Below are 25762 nucleotides of genomic sequence, written 5' to 3'. Positions count from 1 at the left end.
TTAGGAAGCATCACTATGAACAAAGCTAGTGGAGGTGATGGAATTCCAGTTGAGCTATTTCAAATCCTGAAGGATGACGCTGTGAAAGTGCTGCACTCAATATGCCAGCAAATTTGGAAAACTCAGCAGTGGCCACAGGACTGGAAAAGGTCAGTTCATTCCAATCCCAAAGAAAGGCAATGCCAAAGAATGCTCAAACTACCGCAAAATTGCACTCATCTCACACGCTAGTAAAGTAATGCTTAAAATTCTCCAAGCCAGGCTTCAGTAATACATGAACCGTGAAGTTCCAGATGTTCAAGCTGGTTTTAGAAAAGGCAGAGGAACCAGAGATCAAATTGCCAACATCCACTGGATCATGGAAAAGGGAAGAGAGTTCCAGAAAAACATCTATTTCTGCTTTATTACTGACTATGCCAAAGCCTTTGACTGTGTGGATCACAATAAATTGTGGAAAATTGTGAAAGAGATGGGAATACCAGACCACCTGACCTACCTCTTGAGAAACCTGTATGCAGGTCAGGAAGCAACAGTTAGACTGGACATAGAACACAGACTGGTTCCAAATAGGAAAAGGAGTACATCAAGGCTGTATATTGTCACCCTGCTTATTTAACTTATATGCAGAGTACATCATGAGAAATGCTGGGCTAGAGGAAGCACAAGCTGGAATCAAGATTGCCAGGAGAAATATCAGAAACCTCAGATATGCAGATGACACCACCCTTATGGCAGAAAGTGATGAAGAACTAAAGAGCCTCTCAAAAGTGAAAGAGGAGAGTGAAAAAGTTGGCTTAAAACTCAACATTCAGAAAACGAAGATCATGGCATCTGGTCCCATCACTTCATGGGAAATAGATGGGGAAACAGTGGAAACAGTGTCAGATTTTATTTTTGGGTGCTCTGAAACCACTGCAGATGGTGACTGCAGCCATGAAATTAAAAGGTGTTTACTCCTTGGAAGGAAAGTTATAACCAACTTAGGCAGCATATTAAAAAGAAGAAACATTACTTTGCCAACAAAGGTCCGTCTAGTCAAGGCTATGGTTTTTCCAGTGGTCATGTATGGATGTGAGAGTTGGACTATAAAGAAAGCTGAGCACCGAAGAATTGATGCTTTTGAACTGTGGTGTTGGATAAGACTCTTGAGAGTCCCTTGGACTGCAAGGAGATCCAACCAGTCCATTCTAAAGGAGATCAGTCCTGGGTGTTCATTGGAAGGACTGATGTTGAAGCTGAAATTCCAAATCTTTGGCCACCTGATGCGAAGAGCTGACTCATTTGAAAACACCCTGATGCTGGGAAAGATTGAGGGCAGGAGAAGAAGGGGACGACAGAGGATGAGATGGTTGGATGGCATCATCGACTCGATGGACATGGGTTTGGGTGGACTCTGGCAGTTGGTGATGGACAGGGAGGCCTGGTGTGCTGCAGTTCATGGGGTTACAAAGAGTGGATATGACTGAGCGACTGAACTGAACTCCTTGGAAGGAAAGTTATGACCAACCTAGACAGCATGTTAAAAAGCAGAGACATTACTTGTTCAAAAAAGGTCCCTCTAGTCAAGGCTATGGTTTTTCTAGCAGTAGTGTATAGATGTGAGAGTTGGACTATAAAGAAAGCTGAGTGCCAAAGAATTGATGCTTTTGAACTGTGGTGTTGGAGAAGACTCTTGAGAGTCTTTTGGACTGCAAGGAGAGCCAACCAGTCCATCCTAAGGGAAATCAGTCCTGAATATTCATTGGAAGGACTGATGCTGAAGCTGAAGCTCCAATACTTTAGCCACCTGATGTGAAGAACTGACTCATTCGAAAAGACCCTGATGCTGGGAAAGATTGAAGGCAGGAGGAGAAGGGGACGACAGAGGATGAGATGGTTGGACGGCATCACTGACTCAGTGGACATGAGTTTGAGTGAGCTCCGGGAGTTGGTGATGGACAGGGAGGGCTGGTGTGCTGAGCTTCATGGGGTCGCAGAGTCAGATACAACTGAGTATCTGAACTGATGTAAATGCTATTCCTGATCTAATTGATGCCTTTAACATATACACTGTAAATGTTACTTGACTCAAATTCTTTCTTTCCTCTGCTTTCTTAGCACATATTGTACTAGGCTCTACAGGAAAAATATGACATGACAAAACATGTTTGTACAAATGTACACACACTTACAGAAATACAATAATCTTATTTCACAAATAAGAAAACTAAGGCTAAGAGACACAGCCAAAACTAGCACCTAAATATCCTGACACCTAGTCAAGTCTAAGAGTATTTGATTTAATTTTTGTGGCTCAACTTTATTTAGAAAATAACAAGTATTTCAATAGCCAGAGTAAATATCTACAATTGCCTTGAATAACTTCAATTATCAAAATAATTAAAACTGCTATCTACTGTTCAAACTGTACATCATGTTCTACTTTATTTTTGAAAGGGTAGAATATGGCGTTTAGAGTGACATTTCCTTAGCCCCTCTTACCATCTGCCACACCAAAGGCTATCATTGTTAACAGCATGCTGTACAACCCTATAGATTTTTTCTGTACTAACATACATGCACACTTGTGTCACAACAGCCAGAAACTGTTCTTATCTGAGGCTTCTATAACACTGCACTGGTTAAGTGTTTTGATATCACCCATCTAACTGTATGTGTTTGTTGATATACACAACACATATGTATGTGTGTATACAGATATCCACAGATGTTGTATACACATACCTATCTGCACAGGTTTTCAAAAATAAAAATGGTCTATAAAATGGTCAATAAAATTTATTATTTTCCGACATGTTTTTTCACAACTTGCTTTTTTTCCTCTGAATATAGAATATATTCTGGCCAATTTTAAAAGCCAGAATATTTGCCTTTACCTCTCTCTCAGTGTGTGTCTGTGCTCAGATATGTCTGATTTCTTTGCGACCCCATGGACTATAGCCTGCTGGGCTCCTCTGTCCATGGGATTTTCCAGGTAAGAATACTGGAGTGGGTTGCCATTTCCTACTCCAGGGGATCTTCCCAATCCAGGGACTGAACCTGTGCCAACTGCATTAGCAGGCACATTCTTCCCTGCTGAGCCACCAGGGAAGCCCTTCTTTTTAATAGCTGTAAAACATCTCTGAAAGGGATCTAGGAGAGAGGGAACTCTGCTATTAAAATGCGCTACAAAATAATAGAGAAATGAGGGTGAGGGAACTTAAAAGACTATGTAATACTGCCATCAGACTTCTTCATCTATGTCTAGCCTTTCTGAGTGACAACAAAAATTCAAGTGATGATGTACATTCAGCTTGTAAGGGTTAATAAACCCTATTTTAAACTGTGTAATACTACTGCTGAGTGTGTTTGAAACTCCTTTGCCCAAGAGTAACTACTACCGATAATTATGGGTAGTAGGTCAGGAGTAAGGAAAGAGGATAAAATTAGAGGAAATCATGAAAAGAAAAGATTTCTGTTTACTAAACAGAAAAGTTACCCACCTAAAGTTATAGTTGACTTTTTAAAATATAAATTTATTTATTTTAATTGGAGGTTACTTTACAATATTGTATTGGTTTTGCCATACATCAACATGAATCTGCCACAGGTGTACACATATTCCTCATCCCGAACCCCCCTCCCTCCTCCCTTCCTGTACCATCCCTCTGCGTTGTCTCAGTGCGCCAGCCTCAAGCATCCAGTATCATGCATTGAACTTGGACTGGCGATTCATTTCATATATGATATTATACATGTTTCAATGCCATTCTCCCAAATCATCCCACCCTCTCCCTCTCCCACAGAATCCTAAAGACTGTTCTATACATCTGTGTCTCTTTTGCTGTCTCGCATACAGGGTTATCGTTACCATCTTTCTAAATTCCATATATATGCGTTAGTATACTGCATTCATGTTTTTCTCTCTGGCTTACTTCACTCTGTATAATAGGCTCCAGTTTCATCCACTTTATTAGAACTGATTAAAATGTATTCTTTTTAATGGCTGAGTAATACTCCATTGTGTATATGTACCACAGCTTTCTTATCCATTCATCTGTTGATGGACATCTAGGTTGCTTCCACGTCCTGGCTATTGTAAACAATGCTGCGATGAACGATTGAAATGAAAAGAATAAAATACTTAGGAATATATCTACCTAAAGAAACTAAAGACCTATATATAGAAAACTATAAAACACTGGTGAAAGAAATCAAAGAGGACACTAATAGATGGAGAAATATACCATGTTCGTGGATCAGAAGAATCAATATAGTGAAAATGAGTATACTACCCAAAGCAATCTATAGATTCAATGCAATCCCTATCAAGCTACGAACAGTATTCTTCACAGAGCTAGAACAAATAATCTCACAATTTGTATGGAAATACAAAAAAACATCGAATAGCCAATGCAATCTTGAGAAAGAAGAATGGAACTGGAGGAATCAACCTGCCTGACCTCAGGCTCTAGTACAAAGCCACAGTCATCAAGACAGTATGGTACTGGCACAAAGACAGAAATATAGATCAATGCAACAAAATAGAAAGCCCAGAGATAAAGCCACGCACATATGGACACCTTATCTTTGACAAAGGAGGCAAGAATATACAATGGAGTAAAGACAATCTCTTTAACAAGTAGTGCTGGGAAAACTGGTCAACCACTTGTAAAAGAATGAAACTAGAACACTTTCTAACACCATACACAAAAATAAACTCAAAATGGATTAAAGATCTAAACGTAAGACCAGAAACTATAAAACTCCTAGAGGAGAACATAGGCAAAACACTCTCCGACATACATTACAGCAGGATCCTCTATGACCCACCTCCCAGAATATTGGAAATAAAAGCAAAAATAAACAAATGGGACCTAATTAACCTTAAAAGCTTCTGCACAACAAGGAAACTATAAGCAAGGTGAAAAGACAGCATTCAGAATGGGAGAAAATAATAGCAAATGAAACAACTGACAAACAACTAATCTCAAAAATATACAAGCAACTCCTGCAGCTCAATTCCAGAAAAATAAATGACCCAATCAAAAAATGGGCCAAAGAACTAAATAGACATTTCTCCAAAGAAGACATACAGATGGCTAACAAACACATGAAAAGATGCTCAACATCACTCATTATCAGAGAAATGCAAATCAAAACCACTATGAGGTATCATTTCACGCCAGTCAGAATGGCTGCGATCCAAAAGTCTACAAGCAATAAATGCTGGAGAGGGTGTGGAGAAAAGGGAACCCTCTTGTGCTGTTGGTGGGAATGCAAACTAGTACAGCCACTATGGAGAACAGTGTGGAGATTCCTTAAAAAACTGGAAATAGAACTGCCTTATGACCCAGCAATCCCACTGCTGGGCATACACACTGAGGAAACCAGAATTGAAGGAGACACATGTACCCCAATGTTCATTGCAGCACTGTTTATAGTTGATGTTTTGAACATTTAAAAAATAAAAAATTTAATAGCATTCTAAAATACACTGATCATCAGAGGCAGACACACTGAAACCATACTCACAGAAAACTAGTCAATCTAATCACACTAGGACCACAGCCTTGTCTAACTCAATGAAACTAAGCCATGCCTGTGGGGCAACCCAAGAAGGGCAGGTCATGGTGGAGAGATCTGACAGAATGTGGTCCACTGGAGAAGGGAATGGCAAACCACTTCAGTATTCTTGCCTTGAGAACCCCATGAACAGTATGAAAAGGCAAAATGGTAGGATACTGAAAGAGGAACTCCCTAGGTCAGTAGGTGCCCGATATGCTACTGGAGATCAGTGGAGAAATAACTCCAGAAAGAATGAAGGGATGGAGCCAAAGCAAAAAGAATACCCAGCTGTGGATGTGACTGGTGATAGAAGCAAGGTCCAATGCTGTAAAGAGCAATATTGCATAGGAACCTGGAATGTCAGGTCCATGAATCAAGGCAAATTGGAAGTGGTCAAACAAGAGATGGCAAGCGTGAATGTTGACATTCTAGGAATTAGCGAACTCAAATGGACTGGAATGGGTGAATTTAAATCAGATGACCATTCTATCTACTACTGCGAGTACGAATCCCTCAGAAGAAATGGAGTAGCCATCATGGTCAACAAAAGAGTCTGAAATGCAGTACTTGGATGCAATCTCAAAAATGACAGAATGATCTCTGTTGGTCTCCAAGGCAAACTGCCGGGAGCCGGCATATTGCATATTGAGTGCATATTGCATATTGCATATTGAGTGCAGCACTTTCCACAGCATCATCTTTCAGGATCTGGAATAGCTCAACTGGAATTCTATCACTGCCGGGAGCCAGCGTGAGGAACTCCGCCCGTGGCAAAGGTCATGAGGAAGGAGGCTTGGCATACGCAAAGGCGGGATCAAGCCTCAGGAGTCCCCCTGGAAATTCTTGAGCATCTACCCCCAAACCAGAGTCTGCCTACCTTCTGCTTTGTGCTTTCACCTACACCTCTGACTTTACGAGGGCTGTCCCCCACTACCTCTCTCTGAAAAAAGAGTTAATTTACAGGTCCAGTTAATAATTCCTGGGTGTGACAGTGTTTCAACCTACAAACTCCTTTGGATATCCTCTAGCCTGCCTGAATAGGTTTTTCTGGCCACATGTGATTGTTCAGAGCCTCCCAACTGTGAGAGGCAGGAGATGTTCTAAACTGTCTAAACACAGATTCCTTTGAGTAGTTAAAAGATTGATTAGAAATTGTATTGGTGAAGGATTTTTCACTTATTGGGCCAATGTTTGCTGCTTAGTCTCCATACCCCTTACCTACTGTGTCCTTGGCAGTGTATTGTTGATATAATGGGTGTATAGAAATGTAAGTAGTAGCCTCAATGTTTGTAACCTTGGACCCTTGAGTTAATTCTTTTCTTGACTGAGCCCACCTTACCTTTGCCCTATAGGAACGCAACTCTATCCAATGCTTTTGGAGGGTGGCGTCTGCCTAATCACCTTTAGAGAAAAATAAGTTTTCTGAAGAAAGGGTCTTAAAATGTTAACAGGCCTCCGGGCCAGCAGATGATGCAAATCACCTAAACTTTTGCATACGATAAGTTTGCAGGAAGAAAGCCTGGCTTACTGCATGACTCTACCCCTTCCCCCATTATCCTCTATGCATAACTTAAGGTATAAAAACTACTTTGAAAAATAAAGTGCGGGCCTTGTTCACCAAAACTTGGTCTCCCCATGTCGTTCTTTCTCTCACCTTCTGGCTGAATTATTCAGCCTCTTTTCTCCACTGAATTTCCTCACTGAGCTATCCTCATTCTATTACTCTTTATATCTTTGATGAATATTTAAAGAAATAGGTCGCCGATGCCATCTCTCCTTCGAATACCTTGGATCAGCAGGGGCTGGACCCCGGCAGCAAACCATTCAATATCACAGTAATCCAAGTCTATGCCCCAACCAATAACGCTGAAGAAGCTGAAGTTGAACGGTTCTATGAAGACCTACAAGACGTTTTAGAACTAACACCCAAAAAAGATGTCCTTTTCATTATAGGGGACTGGAATACAAAAGTAGGAAGTCAAGAAACACCTGGAGTAACAGGCAAATTTGGCCTTGGAATACAGAATGAAGCAGGGCAAAGACTAATAGAGTTTCGCCAAGAAAATGCACTGGTCATAGCAAACACCCTCTTCCAACAACACAAGAGAAGACTCTACACTTGGACATCACCAGATGGTCAACACCAAAATCAGATTGATTATATTCTTTGCAGCCAAAGATGGAGAAGCTCTATACAGTCAACAAAAACAAGACTAGGAGCTGATGTGGCCCAGATCATGAAATCCTTATTGCCAAATTCAGACTTAAATTGAAGAAAGTAGGGAAAACCACTAGACCATTCAGGTATGACCTAAATCAAATCCCTAACGATTATACAGTGGAAGTGAGAAATAGATTTAAGGGACTAGATCTGATAGACACAGTGCCTGATGAACTATGGACAGAGGTTCATGACACTGTACAGGAGACAGGGATCAAGACCATCCCCAAGAAAAAGAAATGCAAAAAAGCAAAATGGCTGTCTGGAGGAGGCCTTACAAAAGCTGTGAAAAGAAGAGAAGCGAAAGCAAAGGAGAAAAGGAAAGATATAAGCATCTGAATGCAGAGTTCCAAAGAATAGCAAGAAGAGATAAGAATTCCTTCCTCAGCGATCAATGCAAAGAAATAGAGAAAAACAACAGAATGGGAAAGACTAGAGATCTCTTCAAGAAAATTAGAGATACCAAGGGAACATTTCATGCAAAGATGGGCTCGATAATGGACAGAAATGGTATGGACCTAATAGAAGCAGAAGATATTAAGAAGAGGTGGCAAGAATACACAGAAGAACTGTACAAAAAAGATCTTCACGACCCAGATAATCATGATGGTGTGATCACTGACCTAGAGCCAGACATCCTGGAATGTGAAGTCAAGTGGGCCTTAGAAAGCATCACTACGAACAAAGCTAGTGGAGGTGATGGAATTCCAGTTGAGCTATTTCAAATCCTGAAAGATGATGCTGTGAAAGTGCTGCACTCAATATGCCAGCAAATCTGGAAAACTCAGCAGTGGCCACAGGATTGGAAAAGGTCAGTTTTCATTCCAATCCTAAAGAAAGGCAATGCCAAAGAATGCTCAAACTACCGCACAATTGCACTCATCTCACACACTAGTAAAGTAATGCTCAAAATTCTCCAAGCCAGGCTTCAACAATATGTGAACCGTGAACTTCCTGATGTTCAAGCTGGTTTTAGAAAAGGCAAAGGAACCAGAGATCAAATTGCCAACATCTGCTGGATCGTGGAAAAAGCAAGAGAGTTCCAGAAAAGCATCTATTTCTGCTTTATTGACTATGCCAAACCCTTTGACTGTGTGGATCACAATAAACTGTGGAAAATTCTTCAAGAGATGGGAATACCAGACCACCTGTCCTGCCTCTTGAGAAATTTGTATGCAGGTCAGGAAGCAACAGTTAGAACTGGACATGGAACAACAGACTGGTTCCAAATAGGAAAAGGTGTACATCAAGGCTGTATATTGTCACCCTGCTTATTTAACTTATATGCAGAGTACATCATGAGAAACACTGGACTGGAAGAAACACAAGCTGGAATCAAGATTGCCGGGAGAAATATCAATAACCTCAGATATGCAGATGACACCACCCTTATGGCAGAAAGTGAAGAGGAACTCAAAAGCCTCTTGATGAAAGTGAAAATGGAGAGTGAAAAAGTTGGCCTAAAGCTCAACATTCAGAAAACGAAGATCATGGCATCTGGTCCCATCACTTCATGGGAAATAGATGGGGAAACAATGGAAACAGTGTCAGACTTTATTTTTTGGGGCTCCAAAATCACTACAGATGGTGACTGCAGCCATGAAATGAAAAGACGCTTACTCCTTGGAAGGAAAGTTATGACCAACCTAGATAGCATATTCAAAAGCAGAGACATTACTTTGCCAACAAAGGTTCGTCTAGTCAATCTATGGTTTTTCCTGTGGTCATGTATGGATGTGAGAGTTGGACTGTGAAGAAGGCTGAGCACCAAAGAATTGATGCTTTTGAACTCTGGTGTTAGAGAAGACTCTTGAGAATCCCTTGGACTGCAATGAAATCCAACCAGTCCATTCTGAAGGAGATCAGCCCTGGGATTTTTGGAAGGAATGATGCTAAAGCTGAAACTCCAGTACTTTGGCCACCTCATGAGAAGAGTTGACTCATTGGAAAAGACTCTGATGCTGGGAGGGATTGGGGACAGGAGGAGAAGGGGACGACAGAGGATGAGATGGCTGGATGGTATCACTGACTCCATGGACATGAGTCTGAGTGAACTCCGGGAGTTGGTGATGGACAGGGAGGCCTGGCGTGCTGCGATTCATGGGGTCGCAAAGAGTCAGACACGACTGAGTGACTGAACTGAACTGAACTGATCATACTAACAACCTGTATTGTTTTAACAAAGAATAATCAGTTAGACACCATCAAGAATGCTGGGAGTTACCAAATACAGATGTTCATTTTAACCAGCAACCTAATTCTCTGTGTCTCTGAAAGGTTCTAATATTAAATTACAGAGCTCAATATCCATAATTTGCTATACCATAACAATCTAAAAACTATAAAATTACTTGAGAAATCAAACAGTGTAAATTCTTTATAGAATGCAACAATTTTCTAAAAATTGCTATGTTTTTGCTTTTCTAAATGAAGCTAAAAATATGGAAAACATTATGACCAGAAACATGATTACCATTTGCTCATATTTAATGGCATCCTTTTCAGCAATTTGAGCTGCTCTTTCTTTATTCATGTAAGCTGCTTTTAATTTCTTCTCCAATTCTCTGAGCTCAGCACTGTTTAAAAAAGACAGAAATTTAAATTTGAGGACCATACATCTCTACTATTGTAAAAATAATATCCACAATTTAAAAGAATTTTTTTCTAAATGTATAAAAGATATTTACATTATTTTTTAGATATTTTGGAAAAAATACCCCTTTCTCCAGTCATTCCAAAAAAATCAGAATGCATGTGAAATGAGACATTATAATTAATTTTTCTAGACAAAACAACCTTTTTATTGTCAATAATCATCACTAAAAATCTTTTTGCTAGTGCCTGGCTCAGAAAAGGTGCTATATCAATATAGGTTAAAATTTCTGTGCAGTTACCAATACTATTAGGCTAAAAGATAATTACAGCAGAGAGGTTTAAACCTATACATGTTACTTCTTATATTTTGTACCTTGGTTTTGCCATCTATAAAAGGTGTAGCTTTGGCAATTAAATGAGTAAATGTGTATAACACTAAAAACTCTACATATGGCAACTATTTTTTGATGATGATGAAGAGGGAGTAACATGGGCAAGTTTACTTCACTTCTCTGAGCTTGCTTATTTATCTGTTAAAAAATGGGGACTGACTTCAGATACTCTCTGAAATACTATAATATGCCATATAAAATTTTTTATTTTAATATGACAGTCATAATTCTGAATATGACAGAATATGAGGATTCTGAGTTGGAAGGACTGTGAGGTGTCATCAAGACGTACAGGTTAATTCTTACTGGAACAAACAGGCACTCACCTACCTATAAACTCAACTTACAGGTACTCGGTACCTACAAAGAAACAGTCATAAAGGGTAAGGGAAGAGCAATACTCCTGGTATTATGGTGTGGATCCTTCTTGCCCTTACTACTATAGATGCAAATGTATATGACACAAGATTATTGTCTTTCATAAAAATAGTGTTATAAACGAGGGATAAGTTTCCAGGTTAGCCTTATATATTCTGTTCCACACTAAGGGGTTGAGATACATTTACAAAAATTCTCGTTAGAGTTGGACAATAATGATTATGCACCAATATACACATAAACCCATCAATTTATAATACGGTCTCTACAAAAAAAAAAAAAAAAAAATGTGCATTAAATTGAAAACAACCAAGGAGGCAAAAGTCCTGTATTCAGAAAACTATAAAATACTGATAAAAGAAACCAAAGATGACACAAACAGATGGAGAAATATACCATGTTCTTGGATTGGAAGAATCAATATTGTGAAAATGACTATAATACCCAAAGCAATCTAAGATTCAGTGCAACTCCTATCAAATTACCAATGGCATTTTTCACAGATTTAGAACAAAAGTTTTACAATTTGTATGGAAACAAAAAGACCCCAAAGAGCCAAAGTAATCCTGAGAAAGAAAAACAGAGCTGGAGGAATCAGGCTCCCTGACTTCAGAATCAGGCTCCTTGACTTCAGACTATACTACACAGCTACAGTAATCAAAACAGTATGGTACTGGTACAAAAACAGAAATACAAATCCAGGGAATAGGATAGAAAGCCCAGATATAAACCCTCGCATCTATGGGCAACTAATCTATGACAAAGGAGGCAAGGATACACAATACAGGAAAAAACTGTCTCTTCAGTAAGTGGTGTTGGGCAAATGAAACAGCTACATGTAAAAGAATGAAATTAGAACACTCCCTAATACCATACACAAAAATAAATTCAAAATGGATCAAAGCTTTAAATATAAGGACAGACACTATAAACCTCTTAGAGGAAAACATAGGCAGAACACTCTTTGACATAAATCACAGCAAGATTTTTTTTGACCCACTTCCTAGAGCAGTGAAAATAAAAACAAAAATAAATGGGACCTAATTAAAGGGCTTCCCAGCTGGTGCTAGTGGTAAAGAACCTGCCTAATGATGCAGAAGGCTGCATCATTCTTCTTGGGTCAGGAAGATCTCCTGGAGTAGGAAACAGTAACTCACTCCAGTATTCTTGCCTGGAAAATTCCATGGAAAGAGGAGCCTGGCAGGCTAAAGTCAATGGGGTCACAAAGAGTTGGACACAACTGAGCACTGCAATTAAACTTAAAAGCTTTTCCACAGCAAAGGAAGCCATAAATAAGATAAAAAGACAACCCTCAGAATGGGAGAAAATATTTGCAAATGAAGCAACTGACAAGGAATTAATCTCCAAAATATATAAACTACTCATGCAGCTGAATATCAAAAAAGCAATCCAATCAAAAAATAGGCCAAAGACCTAAATAGATGTTTCTCCAAAGACGACATACCGGTGGCCAACAAGCAAATGAAAAGATGCTCAACATCACTAATTACTAGAGAAGAGAAAGTCAAAACTACAACGAGGTATCACCTCACACCAGTCAGAATGGACATCATCAAAAAATCTACAAACAAATGCTGGAGATGGTGTGAAGAAAATGGAGCCCTTTTACACTGTTGGTAGGAATGTAAATTGATATAGCCACTATAGAGAACAGGTTCTTCAAAAAACTTAAAACAGAACTATCATATGACCCAGCAGTCACACTCTGGGCATATATCTAAAGAAAACCATAATTCAAAAAGACACATGCACCCCAATGTTCACTGCAACACTATTCACAAGTGCCAAGACATGGAAGCAACATAAATGTCCATCAACAGAAAAATGGATAAAGATGTGGTTTATACAATGGAAAATTACTCAGCCATAAAAAGGAATGAAATTGCACCATTTGCAGAGATATGGACAGACCTAGAGACTGTCATACAGAGTGAAGTCAGAAAGAGAAAAACAAATATCATACAACATTGACCATATGTGGAATCTGGAAAAATGATACAGATGAACTTATTTGCAAAGCAGAAATAAAGACAAAGATGCAGCAACAAGCATATAGATACTGAAGGAGGAAGGAGGGATGAGATGAACTGGGAGACTGGGATTGACATATATACATGGTTGCTGTGGTTCTTGTTTAATCACTAAGTTTTGTCCAACTCTTTTGTAACCCCAAGGACTCTAGCTCACCAGGCTCCTTTGTCTATCGAATTCTCCAGGCAACAATAATGGAACGGGTTGCCATTTTCTTCTCCAGGGGATCTTCTCAACCCAGGGTTCAAACCCACATCTCCTGCACTGCAGGCAGATTGTCTACCCACTCTATTTATGGGAAGCCCCCATATATACACCACTATGTATAAAATAGGTAACTTAGAGAACTAACTGTATAGCACAGAAAACTGTTCAATGTTCTGTGGTGACTTAAATGGGAAGGAAATCCAAAAAAGAAGGAATATGTGTATACTGCAGCTGATCACTTTGCTGTACAGCAGAAACCAACACAACATTGTAAAGCAAATATACTGCAATAAAAATTAATAAAAATAAAACAGAAATTGCAAGCAACCAACATTCAAATAAATGACTATTTAAAAGACAAGGGAACACATATTCATTGGATATATACCTAGAAGTGAAATTTGAGTCATAGGGTAAGACTGTTCAAATTTAGTATATAACGCCGTTTTTTCAAAGCTTTGTCAGATTTATATTCTCATAAACACTGCCTAAGCACTCCCACCATTCCAAATCCTTGGTAATGCTTTAGTCTTGTCATAGATTTTAACTGTTCTTGTGGTGATGTAATTATCATTGTGGTTTTGTTTCTCTATTACTAATGGAAATGAGATCTTTTTATAAGTTTGACTTATTTATATAACTTCTTGGACATTCTTGCTCAGTATTTAAATTTTTTTCATTTTTATTGTCTACTTCTTACTATAGCATAAAAGTTCTTTATATATTGAGGATAAAAGTTTCTTGTTGGCTATTTGCATTGTAAATATTTCCTTCCAGGTCTGCAGTTACTCTCAGAGTGGTTTCTTCAGATGGAGAGAAGTTTTCTAATCCACTAATCTTTTCTTCATTGTCAATGACTTTTGTGTCATGTTTTAAGACATGCTGCCCAACGCACAAACGGAATTAGTTGTATTAGTTGCTCAAAGCTTTGCTATTTCACCATTAATTTTTAGACTATAATCCTTCAGGAACTGATTTTTACATGTGTTGTGAGGTAGAAATCAAATTCACTTTCTTCCATATGGGAATCTAATTGATTCAGTATCATTTTCTTAAATGTTTATTTCTGAATGCTCTGCAGTGATTCTAAAACATATATGGAAATGCAAAGTAGGAATGGCTAAAACAATCTTTTGGGGGACTTCTTCAGGATGAATACTTTTTATAAAGTCATAATATTTGAGAAAGTGTGGTTTTAACACAGGAATGAACAAATGGATCAATGGAATAGACCAGTTCTTCTCAATCAGAAGTGTTAAGTAAGCTCCAATGCCCTTCAGATCAGATCAGATCAGATCAGTCGCTCAGTCGTGTCCGACTCTTTGCGACCCCATGAATCGCAGCACGCCAGGCCTCCCTGTCCATCACCAACTCCGGGAGTTCACTCAGACTCATGTCCATCGAGTCAGTGATGCCATTCAGCCATTTTATCCTCTGTCGTCCCCTTCTCCTCTTGCCCCCAATCCCTCCCAGCCCCAGAGTCTTTTCCAATGAGTCAACTCTTCACATGAGGTGGCCAAAGTATTGGAGTTTGAGCTTTAGCATCATTCCTTCCAAAGAAATCCCAGGGCTGATCTCCTTGAGAATGGACTGGTTGGATCTCCTTACAGTCCAAGGGACTCTCAAGAGTCTTCTCCAACACCACAGTTCAAAAGCATCAATTCTTCAGCGCTCAGGCCTTCTTCACAGTCCAACTCTCACATCCATACAAGACGAACCTTTGTTGGCAAAGTAATGTCTCTGCTTTTGAATATGCTATCTAGGTTGGTCATAACTTTCCTTCCAAATGCCCTTAGGCATCTATTATATACAATGGATTAACTTAGTTCCTCTGGATCTGAAATAATATCAACTATATACTGTCTTTGAGAAAATTAAAAATACAATCACTCAACTTTCTGTGAGGCTTAATCCTCTTATGGGACTCCAGTTGAGGAAGTATGGGATAGAAAAATCCAAAAACAGATCCACGCATGTATGCACACTTACTTTTTGACAAAACTGGCATTACAGAGCCAATTTCCAATTTTACTATGCCAGTCAGCTTAGCAAATATGCTACTGTTATTTACTTAAATTTTCAAATTCACATAAAATTGTTCACAATATCCTATGATCTACAGTGATCTCCCATTTGTACAATCTAAAGTTATCCATTATCCCATTATCCATTCCCAGAACTGGCTATTTGTGCATTCTCTTTTACACTTTATTATTCCTGTCAGAGACTGCCAATTTTACTGGCCTTTTTAAAGGCACAATTTTTGGCTTTGTTGATTCTACTTTATGTTTACATTCTAAAATGCTCATTTCTGTTCTTATCTGTATCTGCTACATTGTTTTAAATCACTCCAGATGGGAATTTTCTCTTTGTTTTCAAATAATTCCATATGGAGTATTCTTTCCTAATAGTCTTTTTAGATTATATGCTAACCTCAAGGAAAGAGCTTTAGCTACTTATGGGGATAAATTTGTTTTTTTTTAAATCCTAGAATTTTTTATTGTGTTAAAATATACATTTAAAATATTTGCCATTTTAATCAATTTAAGTGTAAAATTCAGTGGTGTTATTACATTCATAATGCTCAGCAACTATCAACACTATTTCCAAAAATTTTCTCCCAAAAAGAAGTGCTCTTCCTATTTAAGCAATAACCCCCCCATTCATCCCTTCCCCTCTAGTTTACTTTTTGTTTCTGTAAATCTGTCCCTATATATTTCATGTAAGTGGAATTATATAGTCTTTGTCCTTTTGTTTCTGGCTTACTTCACTTCAGTTCACTCAGTCATGTCAAGACTCTTTGCGACCCCATGGACTGCAGCACACCAGGCTTCCCTGTCCATCACCAACTCCCGGAGCTTGCTCAAACTCATGTCCATTGAGTCAACGATGCCATCCAACAATCTCATCCTCTGTTGTCCCCTTCTCCTCCTACCTTCAATCTTTCCCAGCATCAGGGTCTTTTCAATGAGTCAGTTATTCACAGCAGATGGCCACAGTACTGGAGCTTAGGCTTCAGCATCAGTCCTTCCAATGAATATTCAGGACTTATTTCCTTTAGGATAGACTGGTTGGATCTTCTTGCAGTCCAAGGGACTCTCAAGAGTCTTCTCCAACACCACAATTCAAAAGCATCAATTCTTCGGTGCTCAGCTTTTTTTTTTTTTTGTACCTTTATGGTCCAACTCTCATATCCATACACGAATACTGGAAAAACCATAGCTTTGACTAGACGGACCATTGTCGGCAAAGTGATGTCACTGCTTTTTAATACGCTGTTTAGGTCTGTCATAGCTTTTCTTCCAAAGAGCAAGCATATTTTAATTTCATGGCTGCAGTCACCATATGCAGTGATTTTGAAGCCCAAAAAATAAAGTCTGTCACTGTTTCTATTGTTTCCCCATCTATCTGCCATGAAGTGATGGGACCAGATGCCATGATCTTTGTTTTTTGAATGTTGAGTTTTAAGCCAGATTTTTCACTCTCCTCTTTTACTTTCATCAAGAGGCTCTTTAGTTCCTCTTCACTTTCTGCCATAAGGGTGGTATCATCTGCATATTTGAGGTTATCGATATTTCTCCCAGCAATCTTGATTCCAGCTTGGGCTTCATCCAGCCTGGCATTTCGCATGATGTATTCTGCACCTACTTCACTCAGGATAATGCTTTTCAAGGTTCAACCATACTGCAGCATATATCAGAGCTTCATTCCCTTTTATAACTGAGCAATATTCTATTGTATGTATATACCACAATTCATTTATCTACTCATTGTTTGATAGACACTTAGCTGGCTTCTACCTTTTGGCTACTGTGAATAATGCTGCACAGAATATTGGCATACAAGTATCTGAGTCCCTGTTTTTTAGTTCTCTTGAGTGTATACCTAAGTGTGGAATTGCTGAATCATATGGTAATTCTATGTTTAACTTTTTGAGAAATCACCACTGTTTTCCACAGTGCACCATTTAACATTCTTACTAACAGTATCTGAAGGTTCCAATTTGGCCACATCTTCACCGACACTTACTCTCCATTGGTCTTACTGCAGTTATTCAACAGGTGTTAAGATGGTATCTCTTTGTGGTTCTGATGTGCATTTGCCTAATAACTAATGTTGGGCTTCCCAGGTGGCGCTAATGGTAAAGAACCCACCTGACAATGCAGGAGACACAAGAGATGTGGATTTGATCCCTGGGTCGGTAAGATACCCGGATAAGAAAATGGCAACCTACTCCAGCATTCTTGCCTGGAGAATTCCAAGGACAGAGGAGCCTGGCGGGCTACATTCCATAGAGTCACAGAGTCTGACATAACTGAGCACATAGACACAATAACTAATGTTGAGTACGTTTTCATGTGCTACTGCCCACTGTATCTTCTCTAGAGAAATCTTAAAGTACTTGGCCCATTTTTAAATTGGGTTGTCTTCTGTTGCTGAATTATAGAAATCCTTTATATACTCTGGAACTTAAATCTTAACCAGAGATACAATTTACTTTTCTGGTTTGATTTTTGAATTAGGAGAAACATAGATGAGCACCTTCTGTCAGTCCTTCAGGTAGATCCCAGGTAGGTTAGAATATACAGACACAGTAAGTTGTAATATCTGCTTTTCTTCTTCCAGAACCAGTACTTGCAGTATGGGCTGCTGCCTTCAAGACTGCCTCAGAGCAGGGAGGGGATGGAGCAAGGACAAGTAAAAACATTACAAACTTTTGCTACCATTGCTAATTTTGCCTTTTTCTTGTTTCAGCATTCACATGGTTGCTATAAAATTTTCTTGTTCAGAGTTCTTACAGAGTTGCTTCTGACAGTTTCTGCTAGTTTGACTGAAAGGGCAGGAACCTGGAGCTGCTTCTACACTATTTCCTAGATGTCACTCCAATCTTACAACTGTTAATCTGTGGCACTTTCATGATCATTTAGTTAAAAACACTTTCTAATTTCAATTTTGATTACTTCTTTGGTCTGAGGTTATTTAAAAGCATATTTCAAAATATCTAAACATGCAAAGATTGTCTAGTTTCTTTCTTTTTTTGGGGGGGTGGTGGTTATTGTATATCTAGTTTAACTCCACTGTGGTCAGAGTACATACCTATGAATTAAATGTGTTGAAAATCTGTTGATCTGTTCTGACATAACACATGGTCTTTGTTCATAAATGGTTCAAATATGTTTATTAAAACTACAAATATAGCCAGGTTTAAATTTACAGTCTTAGTATTTTCTATTTGTCCTACCTGTTTTGTGTTCTCTCTTCTTCTTGTCTCTATGTTCAGAGTCCCCAAGACCACACCGCACCCCTGGGTCTGATCCCTCACTTGGAGGATTCACAGGACTCAGCATATAGTTATACCCCTTGATATGATTTTATATTTATTATTTGGATATAATTTCTATTAAGTCTATGGATATGATTTATATTTATTATTTCACTGTGATAAATCATAGTGAAATACAGAGCAGAATCAGAATGGAGGAAAAGCATGTGGGCAAAGTCCGGAGAAAATAAGCTGCAAGTTTCCAAAAGTCCTCTCTCCCAGTGGAGTAAGGCTAACTAGACACACTTAATTTCCCAAGCAATGAGTTGTAACAGTATGTGAAAACTGTCTGCAGGAAATCGCACTAGAGACTCAGGGCCCACAGTTTTTATTAGGGGCTGATCATACACATATCCTCTGCCAACTAAATACCAAATTACCGACTACCAGAAGAAACAGAGTTCAGCATAAACTGTACTGTTTCTTCAAACAATTTAGGCACTCTTATCAGAGAGTGGTAGAAACCCTGAAATCCAAATTTCCAGATATCAGCCAAGGACCAAACTTGCAAAAGCAGGACTTCCTAAAGATATCAGTCTGAAGTGTGCTAGGTTATCTCCTGCCTGCACAGCTTCATCAACTGCTTTTTAACATTTTCCCTCCATTAATTTAATTATGTGTTCTTTTCCAACTTTTATTAGAGATGTTTGTTTGAAGTCTAAAAAATTTCTTCATTATTTTTTTACTAAATAATAAAAGATTATTGCCACTTTAACTCCATGTATGTACTTCCTACCTGACTTTTGTTATAGTTCATGTCACCCAGCTACGCTGAATGGCTGAAGGGCATGTCCCTGCTAGACAGGGCCTGACAAAATGCGGTCCACTGGAGAAGGGAATGGCAAATCACTTCAGTACTGTTGCCTTGAGAACCTCATGACCAGTATGAAAAGATAAAAAGACAAGACACTGAAAGATGAGCCCCCCCAGGTCAGTAGCTGTTCAATATACCACTGGGGAAGAGCAAAGAAACAGCTCCAGAAGGAATGAAGAGGCTGAGCCAAAGTGGCACAAATTATGCCCAGTTATGGTTGTATCTGGTAGTGAAAGTAAAATCCAATGCTGTAAAGAACAATACTGCATAGGAACCTAGAGTGTTAGGTTCATGAATCAAGGAAAATTGGATGTAGTCAAACAGGAGATGGCAAGAGTGAACATCAACATTTTAGGAATCGGTGAACTAAAATGGTCAGGACTGGGTGAATTTAATTCAGACGACCATTATTTTACTACTGTGAGCAAGAATCCCTTAGAAGGAGTGGAACAGCCCTTATAATTAACAAATGAGTCCAAAATGCAGTACTTGGGTACAATCTCAAAAATGACAGACTGATCTCTGTTCATTTTCATGGCAAACCATTCAACATCACAGTTTTGCTGAAGAAAATGAAGTTGAACGATTCTATGAAGACCTACATGACCTCCTAGAACTAACACCCAAAAACGATGTTCTTTTCATCATAGGGGACTGGAATGCAAAAGGAGGAAGTGAAGAGATACCTTCACTTCACTTGGAATAACAGCCAAGTTTGGCCTTGCAGTACAAAATGAAGCAGGGGTAAGGTTAACAGAGCTTTGCCAAGAAAACGCACTGGTCATAGCAAACACCCTCTTCCAACAACACAAGCGACGACTTTACACATGGACATCATCAGGTGGTCAGTACTGAAATCAGACTGATTATATTCTTTGCAGCTGAAGATGCAGAAGCTCTATACAGTTAGCAAAAGCAAGACCTGGAACTGACTGTGGCTTACTGCCAACATCCACTGGATCATAGAAAAACCAGGAGAATTCCAGAAAAACACCTATTTCTGCTTCATTGACTACCTTAAAGCCTTTGTGTGGATCACAACAAACTGTGGAAAATTCTTAAAAAGACGGGAATACCAAACCACCTTACCTGCCTCCTGCAAAACTTGTATTCAGGCCAAGAAGCAAAAGTTAGAACTGGACATAGTACAACATACCAGCTCCAAATTGTGAAAGGAGTACATCAAGATTGTATATTGTCACCCTGCTTATTTAACTGATGTGCAGAGTACATCATGGGAAATGCCAGGCTGAAATCAGGATTGCTGGGAGAAATATCAATGACTTCAGATATGCAGATGACACCACCCTTATGGCAGAAAGTGAAGAGGAACTAAAGAGCCTCTTGATGAAGGTGAAAGAGGACAGTGAAAAAGCTGGCTTAAAACTCAACATTCAAAAAACCAAGATCATGGCACCTGGTCTCATCACTTCATAGCAAAAAGATGGGGAAACAATGGAAACAGTGACAGATTTTATTTTCTAGGGCTCCAAAATCACGGCAGATGGTGACTGCAGCCATGAAATTAAAAGATGTTTGCTCCTTGGAAGAAAAGCTATGAAAAAGCTAGACAGTATATTAAAAGGCAGTGACATCACTTTGCCAACAAAGGTCCATCTAATCAAAGGTATGGTTTTTCCAATAGTCATGTAAGGATGTGAGAGTTGGACCATAAAGAAGGCTGAACGCCAAAGAATTGATGCTTGAACTGTGGTGTTGGAGAAGACTCTTGAGAGTCCCTTGGAATGCAAGGAGATCAAACTAGTCAATCCTAAAAGAAATCAATCCTGAATATTCACTGGAAGGACTGATGCTGAAGCTGAAGCTCTGATACTCTGGCCACCTGGTGTGAAGACCCAACTCATTAGAAAAGACCTGACACTGGGAAAGATTAAAGGCAGGAGGAGAAGGGGATGACAGAGGATGAGATGGTTGGATGGCACCACTGACTGAATGGACAAGAATTTGAGCAAGCTCCAGGAAATGGTGAAGGACAGGGAAGCTTGGCTTGCTGCAGTGCATGGGGCTGCAAAGAGTTGGATGTGACTGAGTGATTGAACAATGAGTTCTTTGCAGTTGAAGATGGAGAAGCTCTATACAGCCAGCAAAAACAAGACCTGGAGCTGACTGTGGCTTAGATCATCAGCTCCATTTTGCAAAATTCAGGCTCAAACAGAAGAACGCAGCGAAAACCACTAGGCCATTCAGGTATGACCTAAATCAAATCCCTTATGATTATACAATGGAGGTGACAAATAGATTCAAAGAACTAGATCAGGTAGACAGTGTGCCTGAAGAACTATGGATGGAGGTTCATAACATTGTACAGGAGGTGGTGACCAAAACCATCTCCAAGAAAAAGAAATGCAAGAAGGCAAAGTGATTGTCAGAGGAGGCCTTACAAATAGCTGAGAAAAGAAGAGAAACAAAAGGCAAAGGATAAAGGGAAAGATATTCCCAAGTGAATGCAGAATTCCAGAGAATAGCAAGGAGAGATAAGAAAGCCTTCTTCAGCGATCAATGCAAAGAAGTGGAGAAAAACAACAGAATGGGAAAGACTAGAGATCTTTTTAAGAAAACTGGAACTACCAAGGGAACATTTCATGCAAAGACAGGCACAGTAAAGGACAAAACCAGCAAGGACCTAGTAGAAGCAGAAGATATTAAGAACAGGTGGCAAGAATACACAGAAGAACTGTACAAAAAAGCTCTTAATGACCAGGTAACCACCATGGGGTGATCATTCATCTAGAGCCAGACATCCTGGAGTGTGAAGTCAAGTGGGCCTTAGGAAGCATCACTATGAACAAAGCTAGTGAAGGTGATGGAATTCCAGTTGAGCTATTTCAAATCCTAAAAGATGATGCTGTGAAAGTGCTGCACTCAATATGTCAGCAAATTAGGAAAACTCAGCAGTGGCCACAGGACTGGAAAAGGTCAGTTTTCATTCCAATCCCAAAGAAAGGCAAATCCAAAGAATGTTCAAATTACTACACAACTGTACTCATTTCACATGCCAGCAAAATAATACTCAAAATCCTTCAAGCTAGGCTTCAGCAGTATGTGAACCAAGAACTTCCACATGCACAAGCTGGATTTAGAAAAGGCAGAGGAACCAGAAATCAAATGACCAAAATATGATGGATAACAGAAAAAAAACAAGGGAATTCCAAAAAAAATCTACTTCTGCTTCACTGACTACACTAAAGCCTTTGACTGTGTGGATCACAACAGACTGTGGGATACTCTTGAAGAGACTGGAATACCAGACCACATTACCTGCTTCCTGAGAAACCTGTATCAGGACAAGAAGCAATAGACAGAACTGGACATGGAACAACGGACTGGTTCCAAATTGGGAAAGGAGTATGTCGGCTGTATATTGTCACCCTGCTTAACTTATATGCAGAGTACATTGTAACTAAATGTTGGACTGGAAGACTCACAAGCTAGAATCAAGATTGCCAGGAGAAATACCAACAATCTCAGGTATGTAGATTATACCACTTAATGGCAGAAAGTAGAGAGTAACTAAAGAGCCTCTTGTTGAAGGTGAAAGAGGAGAGTGAAAAAGCTGGCTTAAAACTCAACAATCAAAAAACTAAGATCACAGCATCTTATACCATCACATCATGGCAAATAGATGGGGAAAAAAATGGAACAGTGACAGACTTTATTTTGGGGGGCTCCAAAATCAATGTGGATGGAGACTGAAAACACAAAGAGTCTTGCTCTTGGGAGAAAATCTATGACAAACCTTGACAGTGTACTAAAAAGCACAGACATCAATCACTTTGCCAACAGAGGTCCATATAGGCAAAGCTTTGTTTTTTCCAGTAGTCATGTACCGATGTGAGAGCTGGACCATAAAGCTGGCTGAGCACCAAAGAATTGATGCTTTCAAACTATGGTGCTAGAGAATACTCTTGAGAGTCCCTTGGACAGCAAGGATATTCACTGTGTCTGCAGTTCAGAGTAGACACAACAGTGAATGACCAACAGCAACGTTTTTAACTCTTCATATATTTTAAATTCCAAATCCAATTATTCCAATAAATGATTAACACATTCAAATTTCACCTGGAGTTACTACACATTTGCCTCCCAGAGGTTCTGAAATTAATGTTGAGACTATTCTTCTACTTCCAGAACAACTACTAGTATTTCCTTTAATGCAGGGTTATCAGTAATCAAGTCTCTGCTTTGTTTGACTAAAAATGTTATTTTTAAAATCCATCTCATCTTTGTTTATTATAATTAACATCTTGATTATCAGTCTGGACTATAATCATACTGGCATTGGCAAGGAATTGGCTGTACATTTAACAAGGAAAGGCTGTCTCTGACTCTTCTTTGAGCTAGTTTTTGCTGAACTAATACAAGTTATAAACAAGGTACTTGTTTTTGTTTTCATGAAGCTATAGGTTAACTATATAATCTATAGTTACCCATTATTTAATAACTATAAATTTCAGTCATAATTATACCATTAATTCTAATAACTAAACAATTGTTACTAATTGTAATTATTGACTAACGGTGTAATTAAAAAGGGATTTTTAAAACTAGACAGTTTCTCAATTCTAGTTACAAGCTGTGAAAAAATTAAACTTATAAATATCTTTTTGAATTAAACAAAATCATGTGTTCAAAATAAAAGTCTCATGACTTCTGAACTTGAACTTTTCAAAATAAATTTCAATGATTCTTAAAAATCTGCCCTGGGTTTTAAAAATTAAGTGAAAAGAGCCTAATCATGATTGAGATGATTTTCAATTATTTCAGCTACGTTTCAAGGACTAAAGCAAACACTCCTTGAATTTAGACCTGCCAATCTGCACAGGAGTACACTGATCGGAAAATGGCCCGCTCTCCGTGTCAGTCACTATTTTACCATGCTGAGAAGACATATACTCTATTTGAAAGAATACTCAACAAATGACTTTTGTCTTACATTTGAAGAAAATTTCCACAATATATAGAATTCTAAATGGGCTCTTATTTTCTTTCGGCCCTTTAAATCCACTGTCTTTCATCTTCTAACATTGCTGCTCAAAGTTCAGTCAGACTTCTTACTATTGTTCCCTTGACGGCAACAGTCTTTTTTGTGTGGTTACTTTTGTACATTTTTATGATTTTTCTCCATTGTTAGATTTTGAAAGTTTGACTAGAACAAGCATAAATATGTTTTTAATTATTTATTATGTCTTAACCTGTGACTTTATGTCTTTTACTATTTTTGGAAATTCGCAGCCTATATCTCTTTGAATATTGCATTTCTGCATCATCCTCATTCATTTCTACTACCAGAACTAAAATTATACATCTGGTAGAACTTGCCAGCACAGCCCTTATCCCTTTTAAGCTTTCTTTTGTATTCTTCTATCCTTTTGTTTCTCTATGCTTATTCTGGATATGTTCAACTGATCTGCTCACATAGTATCTCTTCATCTGTATCTATCCAGTAAAATCTAATTAGCTTCTGGATTATTAAAGTAAAACATACACTAAAGTAGAAAATTCTCAAGCACGTATCACGTAAAATGACGTTGACCACCTTGCTATATGCTTACTGGTCAAGCTCACCTTCACTTAACTTTTATTTTATTTTTTTTTCTTTTTTCTTTTTTTTTTTCACTTAATTTTTAGCCATACTTGTGCCACCTGCAAAAACTTCCAGAAGAAATGTAGCTACAAATGCCAGGCTCACTGTTCTGGTTTCCTTCCTCTCCCGTGTCTTATTGTTATACCTTCTCCAGATAGTCTGTTCTCAGAGGGAGCATCTATCTGAATCAAGTAGTTTGCAACTACTACAAAGCTCCTGCATTTAATTCTTATTATCAATGAGTTAAAGCCATGAAATAACGGAACATTTACTTCATCTTCAGATAACATAAAAGTATCATAATAACTAACAATGATTGGAGAATTAGGATCAAAAAAGACAGCTTGAGACTAGAACACTATGAAGACACTGGCAGTCATTTTAATTTTTTTTTTTTTTTTAGAATAGTAATTTCTAGAGAATTTGATAGAAGTTGTGGACACAGAAAAATACACATGGGTGTATTTGCCAAATATATTTACATGTAATTTAAAGAAGTTCAAAACCTCTGAAGCTCATCCATGGGTCATATAGTATTCTACAGAAGCCTTGTTCAGTCAAGACAAAATGTGACTACTATCAAAGTAAATTCCAAATATATTCAACTATGTAAGTACAGCATGGGCAT

The 25762-nt window shown here is 38.6% G+C and overlaps 1 protein-coding gene across 1 annotated transcript in view; it reads right to left on the bottom strand.

Moving 5' to 3' along the window:
• MNS1 (meiosis specific nuclear structural 1) overlaps window positions 1-25762 on the bottom strand; it is an 84796-nt gene that overhangs the window by 32185 nt on the left and 26849 nt on the right. The window contains exon 4 of the mRNA XM_019968782.2: window positions 10242-10344. Within this exon, the coding sequence (XP_019824341.2) occupies window positions 10242-10344 (103 nt within the window). The remainder of the gene's footprint in view (window positions 1-10241; window positions 10345-25762) is intronic.

This window comes from Bos indicus, chromosome 10, assembly GCF_029378745.1.
Source record: "Bos indicus isolate NIAB-ARS_2022 breed Sahiwal x Tharparkar chromosome 10, NIAB-ARS_B.indTharparkar_mat_pri_1.0, whole genome shotgun sequence".
Lineage (NCBI taxonomy): Eukaryota > Metazoa > Chordata > Mammalia > Artiodactyla > Bovidae > Bos > Bos indicus.
This window is presented reverse-complemented; position numbering and strand designations above follow the sequence as displayed.